The sequence below is a fragment of the Zootermopsis nevadensis genome, unplaced genomic scaffold (genome assembly GCF_977971745.1).
Source record: "Zootermopsis nevadensis isolate Lab colony 2312 unplaced genomic scaffold, Znev_1.0 Znev_ptg000013l, whole genome shotgun sequence".
Taxonomy (NCBI): Eukaryota; Metazoa; Arthropoda; class Insecta; order Blattodea; family Termopsidae; genus Zootermopsis; species Zootermopsis nevadensis.
The window spans coordinates 10,508,338-10,534,655 of NW_028259145.1; the positions used below are offsets into that span (position 1 = coordinate 10,508,338).

General features: G+C 35.8%; 2 protein-coding genes across 2 annotated transcripts; both read left to right on the forward strand.

Moving 5' to 3' along the window:
- Positions 1-1,117: 1,117 nt before the first annotated feature.
- LOC110830761 (tryptophan--tRNA ligase, cytoplasmic) lies at positions 1,118-15,902 on the forward strand. Its single transcript, XM_087348596.1, has 7 exons — positions 1,118-1,529; positions 2,736-2,964; positions 3,144-3,326; positions 5,088-5,298; positions 6,093-6,266; positions 7,159-7,299; positions 7,932-15,902. Exons 1-7 carry the CDS (start codon positions 1,379-1,381, stop codon positions 8,088-8,090), a joined length of 1,248 nt encoding a protein of 415 aa, XP_087204722.1. The 5' UTR covers positions 1,118-1,378; the 3' UTR covers positions 8,091-15,902.
- Positions 15,903-18,361: 2,459 nt separating this feature from the next.
- Positions 18,362-26,100, forward strand: LOC110830766 (pre-mRNA-processing factor 17-like). Its single transcript, XM_087348595.1, is given in 11 exon segments — positions 18,362-18,526; positions 19,588-19,804; positions 20,131-20,291; positions 20,294-20,335; positions 20,903-20,996; positions 21,247-21,461; positions 22,727-22,835; positions 23,375-23,529; positions 24,158-24,291; positions 24,909-25,130; positions 25,718-26,100. Coding segments are annotated over 11 exon segments (1,548 nt in total). The 5' UTR covers positions 18,362-18,505; the 3' UTR covers positions 25,896-26,100.
- Positions 26,101-26,318: the final 218 nt, after the last annotated feature.

Genomic DNA, 26,318 nt, shown 5'->3' on the forward strand with positions numbered 1-26,318 from the left:
ATGCTAAACATGTAATTGTATGAACATCAGTAAGTAGAATATGTTAGTCCATTTGAACCCTATTTATTTATTGGGAAGGGCAGAACATTTTTACATAATTTTCAAAATAATGGTTTCAACCCATATTTTAATTTACTCGTGCCCAGAATTTTATATTTAAAATGTACTGCAAATTGTGGCATGATGCTGAGAATCAAAACTAATTCATGGAGGTGCAGCATATGTAAGTGTAAAATGGCTTTGTAACAACAATAATAATAATCCGTGGCGTAACAGCCCTATGGCCTCGCGTTCACATGCATAAGCAGAGGTGAACGATCATCCAACCAGATACAGGGTGACGTGTGGTCAGCATGACGAACCCCCAGCCATTGCTAGTTTCCATGACCAGGGCTTTGTAACAGTTCATGCATAATGTAAAGTTTGGGCTCCATATGACTGGATGCCTCACTCCACATGCCATGGTAATGCAGACATGTGATTGCTGCATTATTAGGACATGTTTGCATTGCATGATCAGAGGTGAATTTGATCTTCAATTGCAGATCATGTTAAATGAGCATGTTTTGAGCATGAATAATAACTGCATATTGTGGACCTGCAGAGAGAAAATGCTGATCTGAACCCCTATCCCCCAATCCATTTAATTTCAGTCATACTTGTATGCTGCCAGAGATTCTACTTGATTCTGAATTGTGCCACTAGGACTTGTACTTCCTGTGGTGGGGTAGAACAATTGAGGACTCTATCAAATAATTACAGAACTAAAATTCCAGATGCTTGGCTGTGGAGCCTAGTTGTTACAACAGCATGCAAAATGTTAAGTACTACACCAAAGTTGGTGTTTGCAATGATATATATACCTATTTTCAATTTACGAACTTTATTTTGGCAACAATGAAAACCAACTTTCGTCCGAGGTTCGAGCATCCACTCTGATCAACATCATCTGCACTTTCTTGTCAAAACCGTAAATTTACCGTTATTAAATAAAACTGTTTTTTATTATCATTGATTGTTATGCGAGAGCTAATGGCCTCGAGTAACGGTCGGAGCGGGAGATGTTGGATGTTATCTATGGTCTTGAGTAATGCGCCAGTCGAATTGAAGAAGGTGTGAATGAGCGTAAATAAGATAGTTCGTGACCACAGATTATCGCTGCAATCAGCTGGGAAATTTCTTCGCGATACATTTGTATGAAAACAATTGAGAGTCTGATCGTGACATCTGAGTACAGATTTTAACAACGTAGCATCTGAGAATCATGTTGTTGTTACATAGAAGGTCTGATTGCTACTTGCGAATGGTGCTGGTGATACGTTTAACGTCATTTTGAATACGGAGTAGAAGCAGAAATATATTATTGTCTGCCCAGAATATGGCGAACGAGGTTGTTACAGAAGTTAAACGGTTAGATATAAATAATTTTAATATTAATGATAAAGGTGGAACAGAAGAGGAAGATATAGTGAATCCATGGAACGTGGTTAGCAAGTCTGAAACTGGAATAGATTATGATAAATTAATAAGTAAGTATCATAGTAAAATATGCACATATAGAAAGTAATATTATATGTATTGTCAATATGACTATGGATGTTGCGCCGTGTAGTCCGACAGAAGTTTACCGGCGTTTCAGAGATCAGTTGCCCTGATGATGCAGGCAGCAAATACCACTGAAACATTGGTAACCTTTAACAGACTACAAGGCGTAACATCTCAGAAGACCGTCATCTTCATAATTGCTGCTGTGAAAACCAGAAATCCCACAAATGTTGTATTATCTGGGAGTAAGGAATTGACATATGGTTGCGTCATTCCATGTTGCATTTCAATTCATTAGAACTTAACCTGTGTATACATTGAACGAAGTTTGACCAATGCACAGCCAATTTTCCATTATCTGCAGACCACCAATTTTTTTTTATTTATTTACATATTTTTCCTTTGTAGTGTAGATACCCTACTGGTATGCACATTTGCCTGATCTGAAATATTTTCACTGCCATCCACTGCAAATGAAGTATTAGACGTTCATTCAGCCTCCAAAAAAAACAAGAACTTTTTTGTGTGTGTGTGGTTTGTTGATTAAGTCAAATGAAACCCATTGCTGGGAGTGGAATCTCAAAGGACTACAACTTCCTATCTTTGAGCATTTAATTCTTGGGACCACAAAACAAATTTAAAATTCATGTCTAATTAATCCTGTAAAGCCCAATGGTAATTATATATACAGCCTGCTTTAATAATTGGTAACTCTGCATTTTGTGCAGAGTGTATGTATAGCTTTAGTATGATAGAGTTAAACAGTGATTATTCCCTTAAACAACATTAATCATTTGATCTTTGAAATATAAATAGGTTGTGTTTTCTTTGTTGTACATATTGGCTTTAAATGGTTAATTTGGTCTGTGTTTTAAACAGGTTTTATTGAACCCATATACTTTGAGACATATTTTTCAAAGCATTTTCCTGTTTTGGAAGAACATGGTTGTTACCATTTTTAAGAGAATTCTAACTGACTATAGAAGATAATTCATGGTGGCTATTTTAGTGTACCATTATGCAAATTATGCTAAATGTTATCTATCTCCATTATTTGGTTAAGGTGATGAGATATTTTGTCATATTGAAGGCAGACAGATACCAGTGTCTCAGAAAATATCCATTTTTATCTGTATCCATATAGAACTCAGCATTGTAAACAAACTTCTATACTTCTCTTCTGATTTCAGAAAGGTTTGGTAGTTCTAAGATTGATGATGAGTTATTGGATAGATTTGAGAAGGTGACAGGCCATCCTATTCATCATCTGCTACGACGCGGAATATTTTTCTCACATCGAGACATGCACAAAATTTTGACATTGTATGAACAGGGGAAGCCATTCTATTTATACACAGGACGTGGCCCTTCATCTAGCTCAATGCACGTTGGACATCTCATTCCCTTCATTATAACCAAGTAAGCTGTCAACTGATGATTAGTCTAATGCTGAAGTTTTACAGTCTTTGTAAGCATATTCATTAATGATGTTTGACCCATACAGACATTTCATTTGCTGAGAATTTTAATCCTAAATTAGAGTGGAAACATTATATCTTGACTCTTCTTTCTGAAAATTCATTGTTTTGTTGTTTTAGATGGCTGCAGGATGTATTTGATGTTCCTCTGGTCATTCAGTTAACTGATGATGAAAAATTCCTGTGGAAAGATATGAAATTAGATGATGCAAATCGGTTGGCTTTTGAAAATGCCAAAGATATTATTGCATGTGGGTTTGATGTTGAGAAAACATTCATCTTCTCTGATTTTGATTTTATTGGGTAAGCTACACATTCAGATAGCTACTTATGCTTTACAAATTTATTAAATATGTAAATAGTAATAGTAATAATAATAATAATAATACTTTATTTCCTGTATATTAAAAATACATTGATATAGGATATGTCAATCTATATTATACATTATCAAAATACAATAATGATTATGATATAATCCGATTGGAGATATAGCATTATACACATTAGATTATCAGTAGCCAATATTTGAAAATTCTTCATTAAGATAGTCTTCTAGAGATTAGTAACACCCCTTAATAAGAAAGTTCTTCAATTCCTTCTTAAACTGATTGTTATTTCTTATTTGTTTTATTATGGTAGGCAGTTTGTTATAGAAGAAACAAACTGCTACTGACAGTTTGCTATTATAAAGTTCTAACTTATGTACATATTTATGATAATCATTATTATTTCTTGTGTTATATGTATGTACTTGTTTGTTTACAGTGCAGACACACTTTTATTTTGCATATAAAATGGTTTCTTGAATGTATAACGAGCATACAGTTAATATCTTTAAATGCCTAAAACTATCTCTGCACGATTCAATTGGTTTTAAACCTGCTGTGTACCTTACTGCCCTCTTTTGAAGAGTAAAAATTCGTTGAGTGAGTACTTTAGCACTCCGTCCCCATACAACGATTCCGTAAGACAAAAAGGGATAAATCAAACCATAATACAACATTCTTCTTTCATTTAGACTAAGTATTTTGGAGAGTCTATTAATTATAAATAGGTTACGACCAATTCTACTACACATTCTTTCAATATGTACTTCCCAACTCAGGGTGCAATCAATCACAACTCCCAGGAAGTTAGTAATTTTTACTTTAATTATTTCCCTGTTCTTTATTAAAAAAATTTGATTACTTTCCTCCCTACATTGTTTTGTCTGGGAAAAAAATGTAATGTGTTTTAGTTGGGTTTATAAATAAATTATTTATCTAAAAATACTGCTTAGTGACTTAACCAACTTTTGGAAAATGAACTGTAAAGGGTTCAGACAAAGGTGTTTTACACTTAGGATTAATAAATTATATTAAGTTGGGCCCAATAGAAAGAGTTAACCTTAGTCACTGGAGATTAAATGCTATTTTTTAGCTGTTAACTCAGAGTTGAATTCCAGCCAATAAACCTGCAGTTTAGGGGTTCAAACCCTTTGTTCCCATTTGGTAAAGGTTAAGGTTATATTCTGACATTTATAATAAGGGTTATAAAAATCCAGTATATGAGTATGGACATGGTATTTGACTTAGTGAAATGCAAATAATGTATTACCATGAAGGAAACTTTCCCTTACTATCTGGTAATAATATATCACATTGAGACTCCAAACTGTAATTACTAATTTATTATTAGGGTTGTGGTAATTATTTCATTTGTTTAATTCTTAATCATTATTTCTTTTGTTAATTATGAGGTATTCATACAGCTTCAGAATGTTAAATATACTCTTAAGCATTAAGTGTCTTTAGATTCAGTGTAACATACATTCTGTTCACTTTGTAGTGCAAAGATAAAATTTTTTTCATTTATTAATTAAAATGACAAAGATTTTATTTGTTAAAATGTTAATCAGCATTTGTATTTATTGTGTCACGTAATTTTTATTTTGTGATAAAGGCTTTAAAATGTATCACTTTTTATACTGTCCAGGACTTTTATCCATAATTTTGTTTTGAACCACATGTAGGTGAACCAGTCTTCAATTCTATTGCAGAAATGTGTCGCTATTTGTTTCAGACAGTGTCCCGCCTTTTACCGTAACATGATTAAAATAGGCAAATGTGTCACCTTCAATCAAGTGAAGGGTATATTTGGGTTTGGTGACAGTGATGTAATTGGAAAGATTAGCTTTCCAGCAGTTCAGGCTGCACCTTCATTTTCGAGCTCATTTCCCTTCATTTTTGGAAAAGCAAATTTACCCTGTCTCGTTCCCTGTGCCATAGATCAGGTAAGTGTAAATGTGGGTTACATAATTTATAAGGGTCATTTCCAAATCTCTGAGTCTCAGATATTGTTAGAAATGTTAGGAGCAAACAGTTACAAGTTCAAAATGTGAATTAAGTTTTTTGCAAGTTCTGTGTTAAAAAATTGTGGTTGAATCAATTTTTGTGAAATTTAATATTGACTGCCCTTAATAAAGTAAGTGTTCTTTGTTGCATTATGGTTCGTTATGAACAACTCAAACTTTTAAATTTATACTTAAAGAAATGTTCTTGTTCTAGTTACATCTTCAGTGTTATCATGGTGTTTCCATAGAGGTTCAAGAATAATACTAGCCAATGAGAACTGCCACTTAATTGAAGGCTGAAACCTTTTTTTGTGCATATTTTATTCACTATTCACCAGCTATGAAAAATTTGACCCTTGTGAAATAAATGTATATTGTTTTTCTTTATTCATTGTGATGAGTCATATATTAAAATATGGCTGTTGAAATGAAAATTGATCTTAATGATATACCTTCTAAGTCCATCTAATAGCAGTATTAAGAAAAATACCTTGCTGTTGCTATCAGTAAGAATTAATTTTCTCATTCTTTGTTTATAAAATTAAGTGACATTTTGATGTTTCATTTCTAATGTTGAAGTTCAGATTTTTACACATCCCTCATTAGATCTTTCAGGTAAATGATGTGGAATGTTGCAGGATCAGACCATTTTCATTAAATTTTTGAATTTAGTTTCCAGGAAAACTGGTTATCCTTTTGACCATGGTACTTGTAAAAATGACTTTACTTTGCAGGATCCATATTTCCGGATGACACGTGATGTGGCCCCAAGGCTTGGCTATCATAAGCCAGCACTTCTGCATTCTTCATTTTTCCCAGCACTGCAGGGAGCACAGACAAAGATGTCTGCTAGTGATTCTAATACGTCAATCTTTCTTACAGACACACCAAAGCAAGTCAAGAACAAGGTATGCAGAAGGAGACAAATTTTTCAGGAATGAAGGCTGTAACATTGTACCACTTTTCTGCTTTTACTTCAGGATATTCTATATATTAGGCACTTATGACCTTACATTTTAAAATATGAAACCATTGTGTGTACCCCAGCTGAAATTAATATCTTTTGAAAGTTCTTTAAAATTAGTGGAAAGGGCCCATTAAAATAAGTGATTTTTTTCTTGTCCTCATCCCTCATGCACTTTATTTTCTTTATCCCTTTGTTTCTTTTTCCTTAACATCCTCCCTCCCTCCCTCCCTTTCACACTAACTTTCCTTTTTTCCATGTTACTTTCCCATGCCCTTTTTCTAAACAACAATGAAATTCTCATGCTACATGCTTTCATTACCTATATTATAAGTGACTTTAAAAGCTGCCTAATGGTAGAAGCACTTGTAAAATATAATTTTTGCGATATAATGTCATTCCATAAAACGTTTAGGCTCTTTTGAGTGCATCCAAATACACAGACTGGGTTTTCCATCATAAAAGTGCTTCTAAATGCTGCCTAATGGTGGTAGAACCTAGCATGATTGTTGTTCTTGTACTGTGATAAGATATCTCAGTGATACTACAACCTCTCACACGTTCATTGTTTATCCTCCAGATGGTACATGAATGAATATGGAGCAGTGGTGGAATGATATTGACAGGGAAAAACTGAAAACATGGACAAAGTGTTGTCCCAATGTCACAGATCCCACTGGACCAGCCTGGCACAAACCCAGGTTACTGTAGTGAGAAGTTGGCAACTAACTATGCAATGAAAATTTTCCACCGAGTTCTAAAGTTTTTGTCATAGACATGGTAAATTTTAATGAAATTAAGAAAGTATGCTAAGAGTACACTCACTTTGTCTGCAGGTAAATAAGCATGCTTTCTCTGGAGGTCAGGCAACAGTAGAGGAGCATCGAGAAAAAGGAGGAAATTGTGAAGTAGACATTTCGTATCAGTACCTACGATTCTTCCTTGAAGATGATGAAGAACTAAAAGCTATTGAAAAGGTCAGTTTTCTTGTTTTTGCATAAAATCTGCCCCCCCCCCCCCCCCCCCAATATTATTTGTTATATTTGATAAGTGTTGCTTTTCAGCGTGGTGTGACTTAAGTTTAATCAACAACTGGAGCATCTGTTTAATAGTTTAAAACTGAAAGTAATAAATACATAATTATATTTAAACTGCAGTTTAATTCTAGTTCTGGCAACCCAATTTTGCATAAGGAAAATACGGGTGGGTTTAGTGTTTGGTTTTCTAACGGATTCTTCTTAACTAACCAACACGCTTCTTTAATTTGCTACATCAAAATAACAGTTTTGCTTATGATGACTTTAAAGAACGTAATTGGTAAGAAGATTTTTGAAAAATATTTGCAGACTATACTTCAAGGCACTTAGGATTAAAATTTTATTACTGAAAAAGATATGATAATGGCTTGCATGACTTGTCATAAATGTTTGTGGTGAACACATCATGTTATGCCTGCTTGGTAAGTTAAGAAAACCATTTCTGAAGTGGTAGCACCTATAAGCAAGGTTCTGCTTTTCTGGCTGCTTGGATGATGGTTTGCATAAGTAAAACCAAAGAAAATTTCCCCAAATTGTTGTAATTTTTAGTGTAATATTTTTTTATTTTACAGAATTACACTAATGGGGATCTTCTTACTGGAGAAATAAAAAAGAAGCTAATTGAGGTTATTCAGCCTATAATTACTGCACATCAGGAACGTCGAGCAAAAGTTACAGATGATGTAGTGCATACTTTCATGACTCCTCGAAAAATGAAGTACAGTTATTGATAAATGGATAAATAACGAATGTCTTGTTCAACAAGGTACTCCGTACGTTTACCGTTAATGGAAGTAAATAGAGTACAGAGCACGAGAGAATGGAAGGAGATTTATTTTGCTTTCTTCCTTTAATTTTTGAGGATTTTATTTGATATAAGTCCTAAGAATTTATGACTGCGATTTTGCACTATCCATAGACTTGCCTACATAATCCTGTTTTCAAGGATATATTCAGGGATTGAGTGGGATGATAAGTTTATTGAATTTAACTTTACACATATTTTTTACAATGGTGTCTCAGTGGCCACTCAACCTCATCTGGTGTCAAGGTTCAGAATGAGTATGAACTGTACTACCTCTCCCCCCAAGTGACTACATGGAATATATTGGGACAGCTTTACTTTTACTTAGTGTCTCAGTGGATCATTGGTAGACGAATTAAATTTGAATGTAAAGTATGAAGACCTCACGATTACTGGTAAATCAAAAGAGATTCCAGTCAGACATCTCCCATGTACCGTGAGGCACACCAAGCCCAGAACCCTTTTATGACAAATCGTTTATTTTACAAACTATGAGTTACAACCTATGGATTACACAACAGTAAACAGTCATATGAATAAATACTGACAGTTAACAAAGAATGAAACACCGTCCAGTGCCGAGGACCTGTGCTGGTTCTCTGCCCCCAGTTTTCGATCCATAAATACAATTCCCAATTTGGTCCAAAATAAATGGAGGCGACGTGGAAAGTGCGACCATCAGGCAGAGAGTGACTGGGGCTGGTCCCCGTTTGATCCCCCCCCCCCCAAAAAAAAAAAAACAGCAGAAGACCTGGACACACTCTGGTGGAAATGTAATGAAGGTTGGGAACAGGTTGACAGAAAGGATGGTAGGTAAGGTACAGGGTGACAAGGAAGGAAACGTCTCAACAGGGTTAAGTCTTGCAGCAGTCTGCTCAGTAGCTGATGTGGACAAAATGCATATGACAACCGTTCTCATCAATAAGTGTTCTCTCTGTTTATCAATAAACATCTGGGAATTGTTAGGTCTTTAGTCTATAATTACTAATATGCAATAAATATTCCTCAGTCATTGACCTCTGAAACAAGTAGTTTTAAAAATATTTTTCTTTAGTTTTTATAACAGTGTGCTTTCCATTTTTTGCTCTTATAGCAGTACAATATGAAAACATTAAAATGATATGTGTTAAAATAAATTAAAAAGTACCATTCAAGATTAAACACGCTGTACAAAAGCACTACTATATTCAAAATATATGTATTTCACAGCAGTGCAAATTTCATTAGTCAATCAAAAATCAAAACCTTTCTTCTCTTTGCTGGGGTTTCCACATCTGAACTGACTTGATAAGAGTTTTAAAAAACCTATAAGTAGCTGCAGAATTAAAAATCAATGAACCATTACATTGGCAGCTACTTCTCAAACATTCCTGAGCATCCAAGGAAAAAGAAGAATTCAGCAGCTAAGTTTGAAGTTCCAGTGAAGTGTGAATTACATTTGTTGATTTCAGAAAAGTAGTTCAGATTTAACAAATTAAATGGTAATGGGAATAGTCACATCAAGAATGCTACATCAGGTATTCTGTTACAAACCAAAAGAGAGGTCACTTTGAGAGACATCTAACAGTGGTATGAGACAATTATGCAAAATGTGGCTGATTAACATTGTCAGTTTGGAATTTTCATTGAATGACTGAACAGCATGTCATATTTGTGTATTTTTTATGCATAGAACATTATAAAATATTACATGCTTGCCTACAAGACCGGCTAATAAATAGGACAGGTAATATTTAGAAACTATTAAACACATTGTAACAAAGACAAATGTGATTTACTTGTTTTGATACAAACTTCAGTTTAAACATACTAAAAACAGCTAACTGACCACATATATCCAATTTTTTCCTGACCCAGTCTTCAAGTTAATGTATTTCAGTTATTTTCAGATATGTGTACACATTAGAACAATCATAATCCCCAATTTTTTAAATTTTCATTATATTCAAGTTGCAGTATGCCTTAAAATAAGTCATTATCTATTTTTTACACCCCAATTCACCCTTCATAAAGATTTCTCAACCTCTCTAGTCACATCATCCTCAGGTAAAGCTTAAATCCAGGCTTGAGAACTGCGCTTCAGAATTTAATTTTGTGATTAATTTTGGGGGGAGCGGGAAGTGAGACAATATGGAACTGTTTTATACTGTAAAACTATGATAAATTAACTGATGTGAAAAATTAGAGATAAGAGAACCTGTGTCATCACCAAAACTTGATACTGCTTAAAATGTATCACACTGAAACATAATATCTGGATTTTCATTGCCCTGTACTCTTGAAAAAGTTTACAGTGGTGATAGTCAAGACAGTGGATTGGTAAATTACACTGCTGGACAGTGTACAGTTTGTGTTTTACTCCTTATGTTGTTTATGCTTTTAAGTCATAATTTTCTGTTACTAATTTGTGAAAGGTAGAAGAAAGTAAGAGTAAAGGGGCAAAGTCACAGGCAGTAATTTCAAGAACTGTGGAACTCAGTGGTAAGAATACGGCAAAATAATTCCTTTACATATTGTAAGAATATGACAGAATAATATTATTATAAATGGCGTTTAATTTACAAAGACATGCTGCTGAAGTTAGATTCAATATTAGTGCAAGCATCAACAACAGTTTTGACATGCAGTACAGAGCCTGCAATTAGCCATTCTCTGTTATTTTTTTTTTTGCCATTTTCAGAACTTCTCATAACACACATCATGTCAAGAATTGCTGATTTCTTCTTTAGGTACACCTTGCAAATCATCATCCTCTAGATCAGGAAGAACTTTCCTCCATGATCAGATCAGCATTACTGGATTCATGGAAGACCATGCCCAAGATATGCCATGTATAGCATTCAACACCATCATTTTCTTTCCAAAATGCAATTATGCTGTCATCTTCATTGGCAAGAGTTATGAGGTCAGTCCAATAGTGCTGTTTCAGGGATGCAATCACTCCTTGATCCATTGTCTGCATAATAGCTATGATATCGGGGGTCAAAAACTTTACAACAATGTGCCACTGTTGAAAGACAGTACACGCTCTCTAGCAGCAACCATGTTTACTGTGGTAATCCATTCTCTTTGAGGAAAGCCCAAACTTCTGTAACAAAGTGCTTGTGGAACCAATTTTCATAAATTTCCCTATCCATACTCCTTTCCAGTTGTAATAATGAGCAGGAATGCAGTTTGCTTTAGTACCCTAAAAAGTTTTGTGGGTTTTCAGCTTTCCAGTCACTATAAGTTTCAGATTGTGGTTTCTGGATGCATTTCTACAACACATGACCATAAATGTTCTTTAGATGCATCATGACACCTGGAACAAACTTCCTCTTCTTGCCCCAACACCAATACTGAACATAAATCACTGAGAAAAGGTACAGTTTGACTATATCTTCCGCAGACCCACCCAAAACCAACACCTTCGCCCGTTATGAAGCAAACAGTACAGCACAGAAAAACTTTGAATACCTATTTCACACATATCTGCATTTAACAATAAAAACTGTGCACAAATAATCAGGAAATTGCCTAAGAACAAATTCTCTCAGAATAAAACAAAACTGCAAATGACCATGATTCTTAAGTATGAAATCCTGCCTACCAACTAGAAAATGGTTGTAAACAGAATTGGGGATTCTAGTAGCAAGAGTACATGCAGTGAGAAGTAAAAAGACTTCTCTTCAATATGTAAATCAACTTAAAATTACTTGCAAATAGCAGCATAGAAGATAGAACCAGTTTTTACGAAACTGTGCAAATCCATCCATCCAGTGGCACTACACTCTGAGTCGGGCCTTGGCCTCCTCTTATGTGGGAGGTTTCCTAGTCCAAAGTGTGCATCTGTGAGTAGTGAGTGACAAGCCCACTGCCTCTGCACAATTTCTACTCAATTCTGATTTGTCTGCTAGAACCATCTAGTACAGAATCAGGAGGAAAATGGGTGAGAAATGGCCACTGATTTTGGTTACAAAACATCTCATTCATGCTCGTAAGGTTCTTTTACATCCCGTAAATCTATGACACGGGACTGCCAGCTTTACTTCCCCTCCAAAGGGATTTTTTACGCTTAAGAATCCATCACCTGCAAACCTTGGGTCCAGTGGTGAGCATACTAACAACTAGTCCACCAAGGGCAACAACTGTGTAAATCAGTTAATGTCTTTTTGAAAACATGTAAGAGACCTGGCTGTTAGACAACAAACATAAAACAAATGTCTTATGAAGGAAGTTAAAAACAATTACAAATGCAAAGCATTACATATAATTGACACAGACAGTGCTGACAGTTTCATAGTGACCAATATCTGTATTAGTAAGATGTTCCTGCAGTTCATGTCACTATGCATCAAGACATAGGCAGCTATTTACTGCTCCTGAAATAATTCAGGCATGATCATTTTAAGCAGTCAGGCCAATCAATGAGGTGCTGCATAGCCTAATATTACACAACCCAGAAGACAGCTATCTTTATGCTCACTGCCATGAGAACCTCAAACCACTAACAAGAAGACCCAGTTGATTGTTACCCTCCAACTTGGCTCTGGCTTTGCAGTATAGTGGTGAACCCACCTCTGACTTCCTGGCCAAAATTCTAGGTATAGACACTCCACCATCTTTTTGAAAAACATAGTTTCATTTTGTCTTTCTGTGCTGTTACTTCATACTCTCATAAAGTATAACATTTTTACAACATCAGCAATGGCTGAGATGGTAGCACGCTTGCTTCTGGTGCAGCCGACCCATGTTCCATTCCCCCCCCCCCTTTTTATTACTACCATATATAAATAAATAAATATATATATATCATGGCTATGGAGTCTGTCAGATTTCATTTATTTAAGGTCTTTGCATTTAGTTCTTTATTTCTTTCTTCCTTTATTCATGTCTGAAAATGACAGGAACCCAACTAGCTTCTGAACATGTTATGACTGACATTAAGTTATTACATAACACATTTTCAGAATGTCTCAATGACAATCTGACCAACAGCATTAATTACTCTTATGCAAAGGTTTGTTTTATTCTTCCATGGTGACAGACCAAACACACACGGAACTGATTGTATGTTTATTTCCTGTGCTAATGGAAATTTCCAATATTACTTACACACACACACAATGTGAAGGACCCTGCCTCCATGGAAGAATAAAACAAACGTTTGTGTAAGAATGTGGACGCTATTGATCAGACTGTGAATGAGACATTTTTAAAAGGTATTACATAATACATTTAATTTTTATCATTACACGTTGACAAATAAAGCTGCATTTTCCAAAAAAGGGTCAAGTGTGTACACCTAACATTATGGCCAGGAAGTCAGAGGAGGATCCACAGCAAGCTTGGAGCCAAACTGGAGGGTAACAATTGAGCGGGTCCCCCTGTAAGTGACTCTGGTATTTGGCGGTCAGTCCACAACTGTCAAACAAAGGGTTCTGCCGTACCTATTACAAATGGCATTGAAAAGTACAGTACAGTAAAGTAAAATAAAGCTGCCCTACTTCATGCCATGTTGGGAATTGGGGGGAGAGGCGGTATGGCTCCTACTCATTCTTAACCTCTGCATTATACAAACTTTTATATTTTAGCTTGGTATTCTTCCATTGCAAAGTTCATGTTAGTGTACATTCTCATTCTTGGAGCTCCATACCAAGTTCATACACAGGACATATCTCAAGTAAGCAAAGTATAAGCAGCAGTGCTTGTAATAATGGTAATCACAGTTATGAAGTATTACATAGTCAGGCTCAACAATAGTTTTCAGAATGTACAGTTTCTTCCAGAAGTTCATAGCTGAACAAAGCAGATTAATTTCTCAAAGTGTCAAGACAAAATAACCAAAGCAAGTGGCATGCATAAATCAAATAAAGATATGATGATACCCCTTTAGCTGTTCCCCTGGATTAAAACAAATTAAAATAGGAAGGTACGTTTTATAAGCCTTTAATATACATTCTTCTGACTGTTCTCCACACATACGAGTGCAGAGGAATGGCTACCAACATGGCATAGAACAAATACAAAAGATGTTTCTAATACAAATATAAATTACAAGGCTGCCACAGTAATTTGTAATTAACTATAGCATTACCGCAAAAATAATTATACAGGAAAGCAGAACCACTATTGCTTACATATTTATAATGGCTGAGAATTTTGGTTGAAGTAAATTCTTCTATGGGGTAGCAGGAATGAGACAGATATTCGATGACATTCGTTAATGTGAACAATTTCTAGTGGCTATACTTATTACAAAATATAAACGATACTAAACTTGTGTTTTCTGATTATTTGAGGGGGGTAGTATTTTGAGTATAAATCAGTGAGAGATGAGTAATATGATGTTTCCCATAACACTGTGTCACTCTTAAATCGGCAAATTGAATTTGTAGGTTTGTTGGTGTGGCTTGAATTTCCAGCGAGAAATGAGAAAAAACATTATAATGTTGTTTTTTGGGGGGTGGGAGGGGTTTGATTTTGAAGTCGGAAAAGTCTATAACTTAATTTCATAATCTACGTTCTGATACAATTACTATATTTCTCTAAATTATGCGCCGTAATTCAATTTTCCACAATTAATTAATTTTTTCTCAAACTGGAGAACAATAACACATGGAGTTCCCCAAGGGTCAGTTTTAGGGCCCTTGCTTTTTATAATATACATAAATGACCTTCCTCCAACAATAAAAACAAGAAATACTTTAACAGAACCCATAATATTTGCTGATGACACAAGTGTCATAATTTCTAATAAACATTTTGATGATTTCTGTTCAACATCAAACATAGTTCTGTCTCATATGAGTAAATGGTTTACTGCTAACAAGCTGGCCCTAAATCTAGATAAAACGAATATAATAAAATTTATAACAAATAACTCGCCACAATGTGCTTTAAGTATTGGTTATAATGGGAAGTATATACAAGAGTCAATAAACACAAAATTCTTGGGTTTGCAAATTGATAATCACCTAAATTGGACTAATCATATTGATAAACTGATACCTAAGTTAAGTGGCGCATGTTATGCAGTTAGATCTCTGTTGCATGTCAGCAACACTGACACACTCAGATCAGTATATTTTGCCTATTTCCACTCTTTAATGAAGTATGGAATAATTTTTGGGAGAAATTCATCAAACAGTAAAAAAATATTCACTTTACAAAAGAAAATTATTAGATTATTGGCTGGTGTAAAACCTAGAAATTCATGTAGAAGTCTGTTTAAGAGATTAGAGATCTTAGCTCTAGAATACATATTCTCGTTAATGAACTTTATTGTAAATAACCAAGAACTCTTTCAAACTAATTCTGCTGTACACAGTGTCAACACAAGGAATAAGAATGAGCTTCATAGACCAATTGCCAACCTCTCATGTTTTCAGAAGAGTGCATATTTTGCAGGGATCAAAATTTTCAAAAGTCTACCATCAAATCTCACAAGTCTTGTAAATAAAAAGGCACAATTTAAATTTGCACTAAAAAGATACTTAATTACACACTCCTTTTACTCTGTCGATGAATTTGTAATGTTTACAAGTAAGTCATAATTTATCTATTGTTTATAATGGATGGGTTTATTTGTAACTTATCTCAACTTTATGTGAACCCTTTGTTGGTATTTGTGACATTTATATAATAGTATGACTTGTATTTGTATAACATGTATTGTATTATTATGACTTATTCTACATCCTATTGTTATCTGACTAACTTATGGATCCATGGAATGTAATAAAGATGTATGTATGTATGAGGATGGTTGGTACTGGCTAGGGCCCGCAGCAGTTCCATCTGATTTATCTGATGATATCTGTCGTTTATCTTTTTGTGTTTTTTGCAAGGTATTTTGAATGTCAGTATTTTTTATTATATTGTTTGAAAAAAACGTCATTTTTATTGGTTTTTGCCTTTGACGATGCATAAAGTCCAAAAAATAGTTTGCTTCAACATCTTAAGAGAGACTAGAACCCTGGACTGTATTCGGGTCTGTGACCTTAGATCCTGCAATTTCCTCTCCGAAACGAAAGAATTTTTCCTTGGCGTCGTTCTTTTATCGCTGCTAATTTCCTGTCAACAGAAACCATTCTTCTTGTCAGGAGTCGAACCCAGTGTCGAGGCCTTCGTTTCCGTGATCTCCTCTCCGAAGCAGAGAAACTCTGATCCTGGCGCCGTTGTTCTGTCTCGCTTAGTTTCGGAGTTAAAGGAATCGCCCTTGAAGGAAATCGAACTCAGGACACTTTTTCGAGAGTTCCGACCTTCCTGCGTTCTCTCATTTGTCTTAAGGAATAATTACGCCATGTTTCTTCTTCACGAGCCACAAGCGAACGAGTAAAGAAATGTCAAACCCCATCTTCGAGTTTACACATGACCAGTAGATTGTGCGGTATTTACTAAGGGGAAATACGACATTTTCATACAAATTCATCTTCTGGGTCTGAGAGAGTTTTCGGGCTTGTGACCTTAGTCAGTCAAATCATTACCCAGAAAAAAAACAGAATTTGCCTTAGCGCTATTATTCCCTAGTGCTTGTTAAACCGAAAAACAGAAAACATCTTTGCCGGGGTTCGAACGAAGGAAACATTTTCTTTGGCCCAGCGCCGGGGACCCTCAAAAATCATCTTTAAAATTAATCAAGTATACTGAAACCGGGCGTTATTTTTAAATAAGGGCAATTGGAATTGTAGTTTTCTTCACCTGCAACAATGTTAGTTGAGCATGCCATAAGGCTCTTTATTAATTTCTTATACATGCAGTATAACTGCCTGAATAAACCGTAGTGCGCTCGATTCCTAATTGTTGCGTCACAGTTTTCGACGCTTGCGCTTGCGCAGGACTCCGCCCTCAGTTAGCTTTTTTGGTTGGGTGGTTGGTTGCTTTCGTCAGTGCGGAAAGACCTGAGGTGTGAATCGGTTGTAGTAGTAGTGCATCGTAGACTAGACAATTTTAGAATATCACAAGTACTTATCGTATATAAGAATTATTAAGAAATCTGTCATACTCTCTCCATTTTGGTTTTTATTAAATTCGTCATTGCGGCTGGACATCGTGGTCCCTTACAATTGAACAACGTTTGAGGTAAGGGATTCCTATTTATTATTATTGTTCATCACATTTACATGTTTTCATCTGCATCTTCACGGCATCATTGATAGTAAAATAATATTCCAGTAGGCAATTAACATTTTACAATTTTAAAGGAATAAAACGTGTTTAGTAGCCTAGAATCTTAATAAAAATATATGAATGCTAAGAAGTGGGGTATATATTCTGAATAATAATTCTAACACTTTACATCTCTTGATACATCGACATTATTAAAGTGTTTTAGGGAACTGTAAAGAATTTTTATTTCGGTTTTATAAGCCTAATTATCCATGACTCTACCTCTCATTATCTCCCCTACAACAGCAGATTAAAGCGGCCCCTAGACGATCAATATTATTGCACAATAATATTGCGAGGTGCTCCAGACCGTACAATATTATTGTCCAATATTTTAGCTGCCGATTTTCAGTTTACATTTGATTGTTGTGCAGTCAACATGTTAAGTGACACAGAAGCTGCGTGTGTGGCCATCCCTGTGGCTGTGTGTCTGAAGAAGAAGGAGAAAGCGAAGATGGATGAAGGAATGGTTCAAAAAAAGATATGAGTTAACTCATGAGAACTTATTAAATGACCTAAGAGTGAGTGAACCAGGCGACTTTCTGAATTTTCTGCGTCTAGATGGTGAATCTTTTGATGAACTGCTAAGAATGATCACCTCTCGAAATCAGAAAAGAAATACTACCTTGCGAGATGCTACCTCTCCATGTCAGCGTTTATCTATTACACTACGTTATTGCGCAAATTAGTGTGCAAAGAATTGATTTTTTTAATCACTTCTTGTTTTTCAGCTTCCGGATGTCTTTCTTTGTATTTGTCAACGAATAGGTCGTATTGTTCATTTTTTTTTTGTTTCGGTTGCTGTACTCCTTACTCTTAACATTCCACAAAGCCGACAACGAGTGATAAACCTCTATAAATTCCAAAATGAACTTTTGTTCGTCATCTTTCACTTTAGACGACATCATGTTCAGCGCGCACCGATGTTCACGCCACTACGTCTGGGACAGAACTGAATGATATTGCGCAATACTGCCTACAGATGATGCAACCTTTTCCACATTGTGCAATAAATATCAAACCATTTTTTATTGACACAATATATTGCACAACCTTTCAATTCGTAACATAGACGATCAATATTATTGTACAAAACTGAATATTGCACAATAATATTGACCGTGTAGGGGTCGCTTAAATCCGGGGAATGCTTGCTATCATTGAGAGCCAAATCGTTTGTCTACCGGTCTCATGCCGATAGAGGGTTCTTACGTAAGTAGAAGTAGCTCCGTAGTTTTCTACGTATTTCTTAAATCTTCAGCAGTTTATGTAATATTAGTGTCAGTAAATAAATAGTCAGTTTTATCCCTATATAATTTGCATTTACTTTATAGGCACGCAATATATAATAATTACTGATATTCTAAACTCCTAACTATGTTACACAATCCGCCATATTGATTTTGACGTGACTATTTCTTTCTTGCTTACCGATACAATATTATATTATTTATTTCCTAATTGATGTAATATTTTGTTTAACTTGCTTTTCTCAAAAATAGATAGTTAGGTGCTAACCTTTCTGTGTTTTAATAGAACATAAGTACAAAACCTTAGGCTTATGTAGTGCTGAGCAATTTCAAATACGTGTAAATTGAGGTTATAGTTTTGAATATTTTTAGTGTAGAAGTGTGTATTGTGAGTTGTGCCTTAAAATAAATAGATCTGTTTGTGGACTAAGTGATAATTTTTAAGTTAAATATTTTAGTGAATTCATCTCCTTTCCATTGATTTCTATCAAACCCAACAGAGTAGGTGCCTGTGCCCCATACACCTGAAGATGAAACTGGATCCGGTTTTCAAAATGTCATATACATTTTAACCTTGGACGATGGTCAAAGTCCAAAAACTCAATAAATCTGACTACTTATGTAATCTATGGTAGATTTAAGCAGTTCAGATGAAATTTCATCATAAAATGTTTTAACTTGAGAGAATTCATTATATTTTTAATTTCATCTGGTGTAATATGCATAAAATGGAAATGAGTTCAGAATTGCTTTAGTCAAGAACTTTGCATCTTTGGTTACTGGGGTTACAGTACCATTATTATTTCTACTATCATTAAAAAGTTGGTATTAAAAGAGTTAGCTTTTTCTTTATTGGTGGACTTTCATTGTCTGTAGATTCCTAACCAGTTTCCTTTTTTACAATTTTAGAAACAGTCTTTACTTTATTATGCAACTTGGTGTAATAGTTGCACTGAAACAATATTCTATGACTTATTTGAAGTTTTTGGTTTAGTCTGCACATGAACTTATTTTCTGTTACAGATGGCTGTAGAATATCTACATCACATTGATTCTGCAATGAAAGAGGTGCAGTATAATATGAAATACGAAGAGCTATTTGCACCTGACGTCGGACCAGAAAATCCCCTCCAAACAAGACATCAACAAACCCACAAAAACATGCTCTCTGGATTTGTGGAAGAAGCACACATAAATGACTTCCAGTTTGAAAATCAGCGCAGGATTTTCAATAGTTATGGTATGAAGAGTGTGTGTTGTTCAATAAGTTATTAAATATAAAAGTGCTGGCTATGGTAAATTAATGTTCATTCTGGGATCATTAAGCATTTAACTCATAAATTTATTTTTGCATCTTTTATGATGCTTTATATATAACGCCTCTTTGGGAATGGCAGTAACAAATAGAAATTAAATTCATGAAGATATTAAGAGATTTTAATTTGGGCAGCGCTTGTGTGCCTGTAGGCCCTTATTCAGCATATTGAAATCTATCCTCCATAAATGGAGGAATGTATGGAAGTATCAGCAATAAGTTTAAAAACAATCCACTGTTCTTTGTTAAAGGATATGCTCTGGATCCCACAGTTGGATGTTCTCCTGATGAAGCAGCAAAGAAAGCCGAAGGGAAAACGGTTTTTGAATCGACCAAGGAACGGCCCTCAGTCAAGAGGAAGCGTAGGAGAAAAGACAACCCATCGGATGTTGAAGGATTTCTGGGACCATGGGGGGGGGTTACATTGATGAGAAGAGGGTTATGAAACCTAGTGAAGTAAGTTGATGGTTTGGATATAGTAGAAAATAAAAAAGTCAGGTCCTTAATTTTCCTGAATTATCTTTTTGGCACAGTTTGAAACAAAAGTGGTGTGATGCATTTTAGGTTTGTGGTGTATGAGAGATATTTGTACTACTTCCTCATGATATATGTGTTTATAACATGTGAACATATTCAGGTTGTGATGAATCATTAGTTATCATCAAACCAACATTTTTGCGTGGTTGCCAAGATTGTATTTTCATTTTACTAAATAATTACTGAAACAGAAGTTGCGTAATAAGAAAATAAGTACACAAACAAGCTCGTTTTGTATTCATACAATCAACATTTAATGTGTTGAATTATGTATAATATACATATAATGCAGTGTAATGATTTAATGATTCTTGGCACTGCGGACAGTATCACTACAAGTTTGTAGGTCTAGGCATTGATATACAGTTGGAATAAAAATATGTGTTGTTGTTAAATGCACCTGCAAGTGCACATTTACTGAGCAAACACCCTTCTGTCGTGTTAGAAAATCGTGTTCTGAAGTTGGTATCTTCTTATAAATTATAGGAGGAAGCTGTTGAGTTGGAAGAAATTCTCGCAAAACGACAAAAGAGAGGAAAGCAGGTGGATAAACCTCTGGAGGAGAAGACAGTATTGCACAGTAAGAATAATATAATTGTTACACATGTAAATTTATGAGGTCTTGAGTGAAGCAGAGCAGACGTATAACTCACATGTTCTTATCATTAGACTAGATGGATGTCAGTGGGTAACGTCACTACAATTATTCAGCATACAGTTTGGATGTTTTTAAATGGAATAAATACTTTTCTAAACTTAATACATTATTTGTAATTGCTTTAGCCATAGTGTGTGTTGCATTGATATGTATTGTTTGCTTTCTTTTTCAGTCAAAGATACGGTGGATTACCAGGGTCGTTCGTTCCTCCACGCTCCACAAGATGTGGGCGTAAATCTGCGATCTGATTCACCTCCAGAGCGGTGCTTCCTTCCAAAAACACAAATTCATACTTGGCAAGGTCATACCAAGGGCATCTCCAATGTCCGTTGGTTTCCGAAGACAGCGCATCTGTTGTTGTCCTGCAGCATGGACTGCAGTGTTAAGGTACCATGGCGATAGCGATAATACCTTGATTTTGTTATACAGGATGCGGCAGAATACATTAGACGATTTAAATTTGTGAAATGGGTAATTTATTTTCAGTTAATATAATAAATACTTAGAGATTTGTGAAGTTTGTAGAATAGCGTGCTATGTGGTAACTACTTTTTAAAGACAACAACAGTCAGATGAGCACCATTGTTCTGCAAACAATCCTCTGTATGTCACCTGAGAGAGCCCGTTGTCTTCCTCAGCATTTCCACTGGAATTTGCATCATGGTAGTGCCGATGGCTTCCTCCAACTAGTCAATGGTGTGAGGTCGATTCTCGTAGAAATTGTACTTTAAATATCCCCATAAGAAGTAGTCACACGGGGATAAATCTGGCGATCGTGGAGGCCAAGCGACATCACCATATCTGGAGATGACACGTCCTGGGAACATTTCTCGAACTGTTTGCATTGAGATTCGTGCCATGTGAGATGTCGTGCCATCTTGTTGAAACCATACTAAGCGTATATCATTGTGGCGTCGGCGTAGTTCTGGCAGAAGAAATTCATTGAGCATGGCCGCACAACGCTCAACAGATACCGTAACTGCATGTCCGTTGTTGTCTTCAAAAGAGTATGGTCCTAAAATGCCAAATGAACTGAGTCCACACCATACTGTGACCTTCTGGCTATTCAAAGGTGATTGATGCAGTAAGCACGGGTTTTCTTCTGCCCAGTACCTGAAATTCTGCTTATTAACATACCCTCTTAGATGAATCATTACTTTTAAAAAAAGCTCTCCACAGCAAATACACGAAAATCACACGACCAATGCTACGTGGCGACTAATAGGCTTTGAACTGCTCTAGACACAGCCACAACAATCAGCGCGCTATCTACTGGCGTATGCATTTGACGCCAATTTCAAATCGTCTAATCAATTCTGCCGCAGCCTGTACATAACCATGTCTACTATTTTTGGATTTTAGTCATCATAGTTATGATGTTGTGTAGCCTTGTAGATGGCACCGCTTAGAAGGCCACTTCATGGAATCAGCAAATGTGATGTGTCTCCCATTTCTGTTCTCTGTCACATATTATTTTATGATTCTGCCTGTTCATTGCGAGCAGACTGATGAGGAAGGCTCTGCTGGGTGTGCCGTGAGTTGATATGCTTAGTCCTTGTAAGTTTCTTCTCTTTTCCCTGTGTAATGTGGTTTGGCACAAAAGTGGTTTGGAAATGAAGAAAATGCTATGTAGTGTTTGTGTATTGTTTCAGTTATGGGAAGTGTATAATGAGCGTCGTTGCATCAGAACGTATTATGGCCATCGGCAGGCAGTGAGAGATGTTTGTTTTAATAATGCTGGCACACAGTTCCTGTCAGCAGGTGAGTAATACTGGCAAACATATATCATATATTTATTATAGGAGTCATTAATAAGTTCTCAAAATTATGCACTTTTACAACATTAGAGTGTAAATAGTAACTTTGAGTAAGTTTGACTTTCTTTGCTATGAAACTTTGGTCAGAAATGTTTTTTTTATTGTCATTTAATGTTGCCGTCATTATTAGGAGCATTCAAAAATGCAAGGTTCAAATAATGCATGTGAAAACTGTGTACTTGGTGAAGTTTGCATCTTTTTTAGACTCATTTATTTGTGGTGAGACAGGGAACAACATGTTGTCTGTCTTATGAACCGCACATTGGCTAGTCTCTTGCAATTGTTATATTATCCTGTGTGTCTTGAGACTATGATTGAAAATTAGGTTTATGATTCTTAGGATTTTAGTATAACTGATCATCTGGAAAAGTCCTTTGGGTGAGTGTCAGAATGATCGCTGGTTAATATGATTCCAAGACCCATGTAAAGTACATTATAAATAATTACTTTGTACATATAATAGTAATCATTTTGTATGTTTAGGATATGACCGATACATCAAGCTGTGGGATACAGAAACTGGTGGGTGCATATCTCGCTTCACAAGCCGCAAAATTCCGTACTGCACAAAATTCCATCCAGATGAGGACAAACAACATCTGTTTGTTGCTGGAACATCAGACAAGAAAATCATCTGCGTAAGTCACTGAAATATTTATATTGTAACGTGGGTTGGTAGTTACGACCTTGATTGTCAACTCTTGATTTATTCACGTTAAATTAAATCAGATACAGAGGTCTACACTGACAGGCAACTCTCTACTATAACAACAGTATCTGAGTGTCTGTTCTCTGCTCTTAACGCGCGCGCCCACACTCGCACCGTCCTTCGAGCCTATCTGGTCCCCCGAACTCGGCGCTCTTCACATACGCAAACACATCGGCCCATAGCACCCCACTGGACACACGCTGGCTCATCGGCCGCCACGGTCCACGTACCCGGTGCTCTCGATACGCAGCCTCCTGCCCTCAGCATCCTCACTGGACACACGCTGGCTCCTCGGCCGCCACGGTCCACGAACCCAGTGCTCTCACACGCAGCCGACCTGTCCTTACCCAGCGCCACACCAGACCGCTCGTTGGCTTCTCTCTCTCTCTCTCTCTCTCTCTCTCTCTCTCTCTCTCTCTATATATATATATATATATATATATATATATATATATATATATATATCATATTGTTCGTTACAATATCATTACAAGATCCATAAATGTATTTGTCTGTAAAGCGTAATTTTTTCATAAAACTGTTCCATTCCTTTGTAGTGGGACGTGCGGTCAGGAGAAATTGTTCAAGAATATGACCAGCATCTTGGCGCAGTTAATACGATCACATTTGTAGATCAGAATCGGAGATTTGTTACAACTTCTGATGATAAAAGTCTTCGTGTGTGGGAGTGGTAAGTTCTTGAGTACAATGACTGTCTAACAGATCCTAAGGTTTCTTACTGTCGGCTAGACCCTAGGCATTGAGGTATTTGTATTTCTCAGACAATTTAAGCAATAACATTCTTGCATTTGCTTGTAGCTTATGCATAACTGACATAGCCTCCTTTGCCCCTTCATGGTAGGGATAATAAACACATTCAGAGTCTTGGTTCTAAAATATAAACAGAAGAGACCCACATGGAAATATAGGTGAAGATGGGAGGATAATATTAAAATGGTTAATTCATGAGGAAAGATGGTGAGACAGGATTATATAACTGATTTTACAGTGAGAGTGTTGCTGTTGAATTAACAACAGCAGTGCATCAATATTTGGCAAGTTCATTTTGACATTTTCCATTTCTCTCAAACACTAACAGTCTCTACTGGGGGTTTCACAGCATGCAACATCGACATTGTAGGGTGAGTCAGCAATAGGATCACGGCTTCTTTTCTTCAGAGAATCAAGTTTTTCTAAAAGAAATACACAATATTTCGTGTATAAAAAAACACCCCAATTTTGGATGGTAATTTTTATCGCAAATGCGGTATTTACTTGTATTTGTTTATTGTAAAATGTCTGTTCCAGGGACATTCCAGTGGATATGAAGTATATAGCCGACCCCACAATGCACTCAATGCCTGCAGTGACGCCATCACCAAACCAGAAGTGGCTGGCTTGTCAGAGTATGGACAACAAGATTGTAGTATATTCAGCTCAAAATCGCTTTAAGATGAATCGCAAGAAAACCTTCAGTGGACATATGGCAGCTGGTTACGCATGCACTGTTGACTTCTCACCTGATATGAGGTTTGTCTCATTGACTATATGTGATGGTACGGCATGAAAAGAAGTACATAACAGTAACAAGGATAAAAACATAGAGGACTAATATTTGGGAGCTGACTATATTGAAATTCTCATTTTGTGACTCTCTAGGAGTGGGGCAGCAAATTTAAACTTTAAATATCAATAATTGAAGACTAGTGTAATAGGAGTGGATTTCCAGAAATTAAACTGAAAATTAAGAAGAGGAATGTTATATGGGCACACTACTGTATTTGAAGCTTATTTAAAATATGTTACTAGTTTATACATATTAGAGTTTGGTTCTTGTGCTCTAAATCTGCTGAATTTGATTTAGCTGAAGAACCAACTTTGACTCCTTCATATTTAAATGATTATTTTATATTTATAGTTACTTGCTTAATCATTTATAGTTATTATAAAATAGTATGGACTGGATCTATAAAATAGAATTGAAACAAAATTTCAAGTTATTTATATGATCGTAAAACTTAATTTCAATCATAAATTAATACATTTCAGTGCTTGTTGAAATTAAATTATCTTTTAATCTTTATCATATCACCATTAACCTGTCTGTTTCATTGCAGCTACTTGGTGTCAGGAGACGCTGATGGAGAGTGCTACGTGTGGGACTGGAAGACGACAAGATTATACAAGAAGTGGAAGGCTCATGACAGTGTGTGTATTGGTGTGCTGTGGCATCCACATGAACCCAGTAAGCTTGTTACTGCTGGATGGGATGGTCTTATCAAGTACTGGGATTAAATTTTGATATATATATTGTATATTCCTGATCATTTGACATCATTCATTTGTAAATATATGCCAAGTGCCATGAATGATTATGTTGACAGAAAATTCACGTAAAGTGCTTGTATTATAACTGAAATGTCTAACATTTTTAATTGCTACATATTTATGTGTTCACTAGTCAGAGAAGTAATAAATCATGTTAGTGGTAACAGCAAAATTAAGTGTTTCATATCCAAAGACTACCAGTTGCTGCTGCAAATGCTTATGTTATGAGGTCTGACACAACAAATAAGAAGACTAATGCTGTGACTAGACTACTAGTAATAGTAAGGGGAAGTAGGCGTACCATAGTTGACCTTGATCTATCCTCCACCAGTGATGCAAGTTTCAACTTGATTGCTTCGTTCAGTAGCAGTGAACAAGAGTTTCTGTAGC

What these genes read in the sequence shown, in the direction of transcription:
- LOC110830761 (XM_087348596.1), top strand. Translation starts at nt 1,379, where the DNA reads ATGGCGAACGAGGTTGTTACAGAAGTTAAACGGTTAGATATAAATAAT. An exon ending in AGATTATGATAAATTAATAA is followed by an intron (nt 1,530 to 2,735) that starts GTAAGTATCATA and finishes TTCTGATTTCAG; the next exon opens with AAAGGTTTGGTAGTTCTAAG. An exon ending in TTCCCTGTGCCATAGATCAG is followed by an intron (nt 5,299 to 6,092) that starts GTAAGTGTAAAT and finishes TTTACTTTGCAG; the next exon opens with GATCCATATTTCCGGATGAC.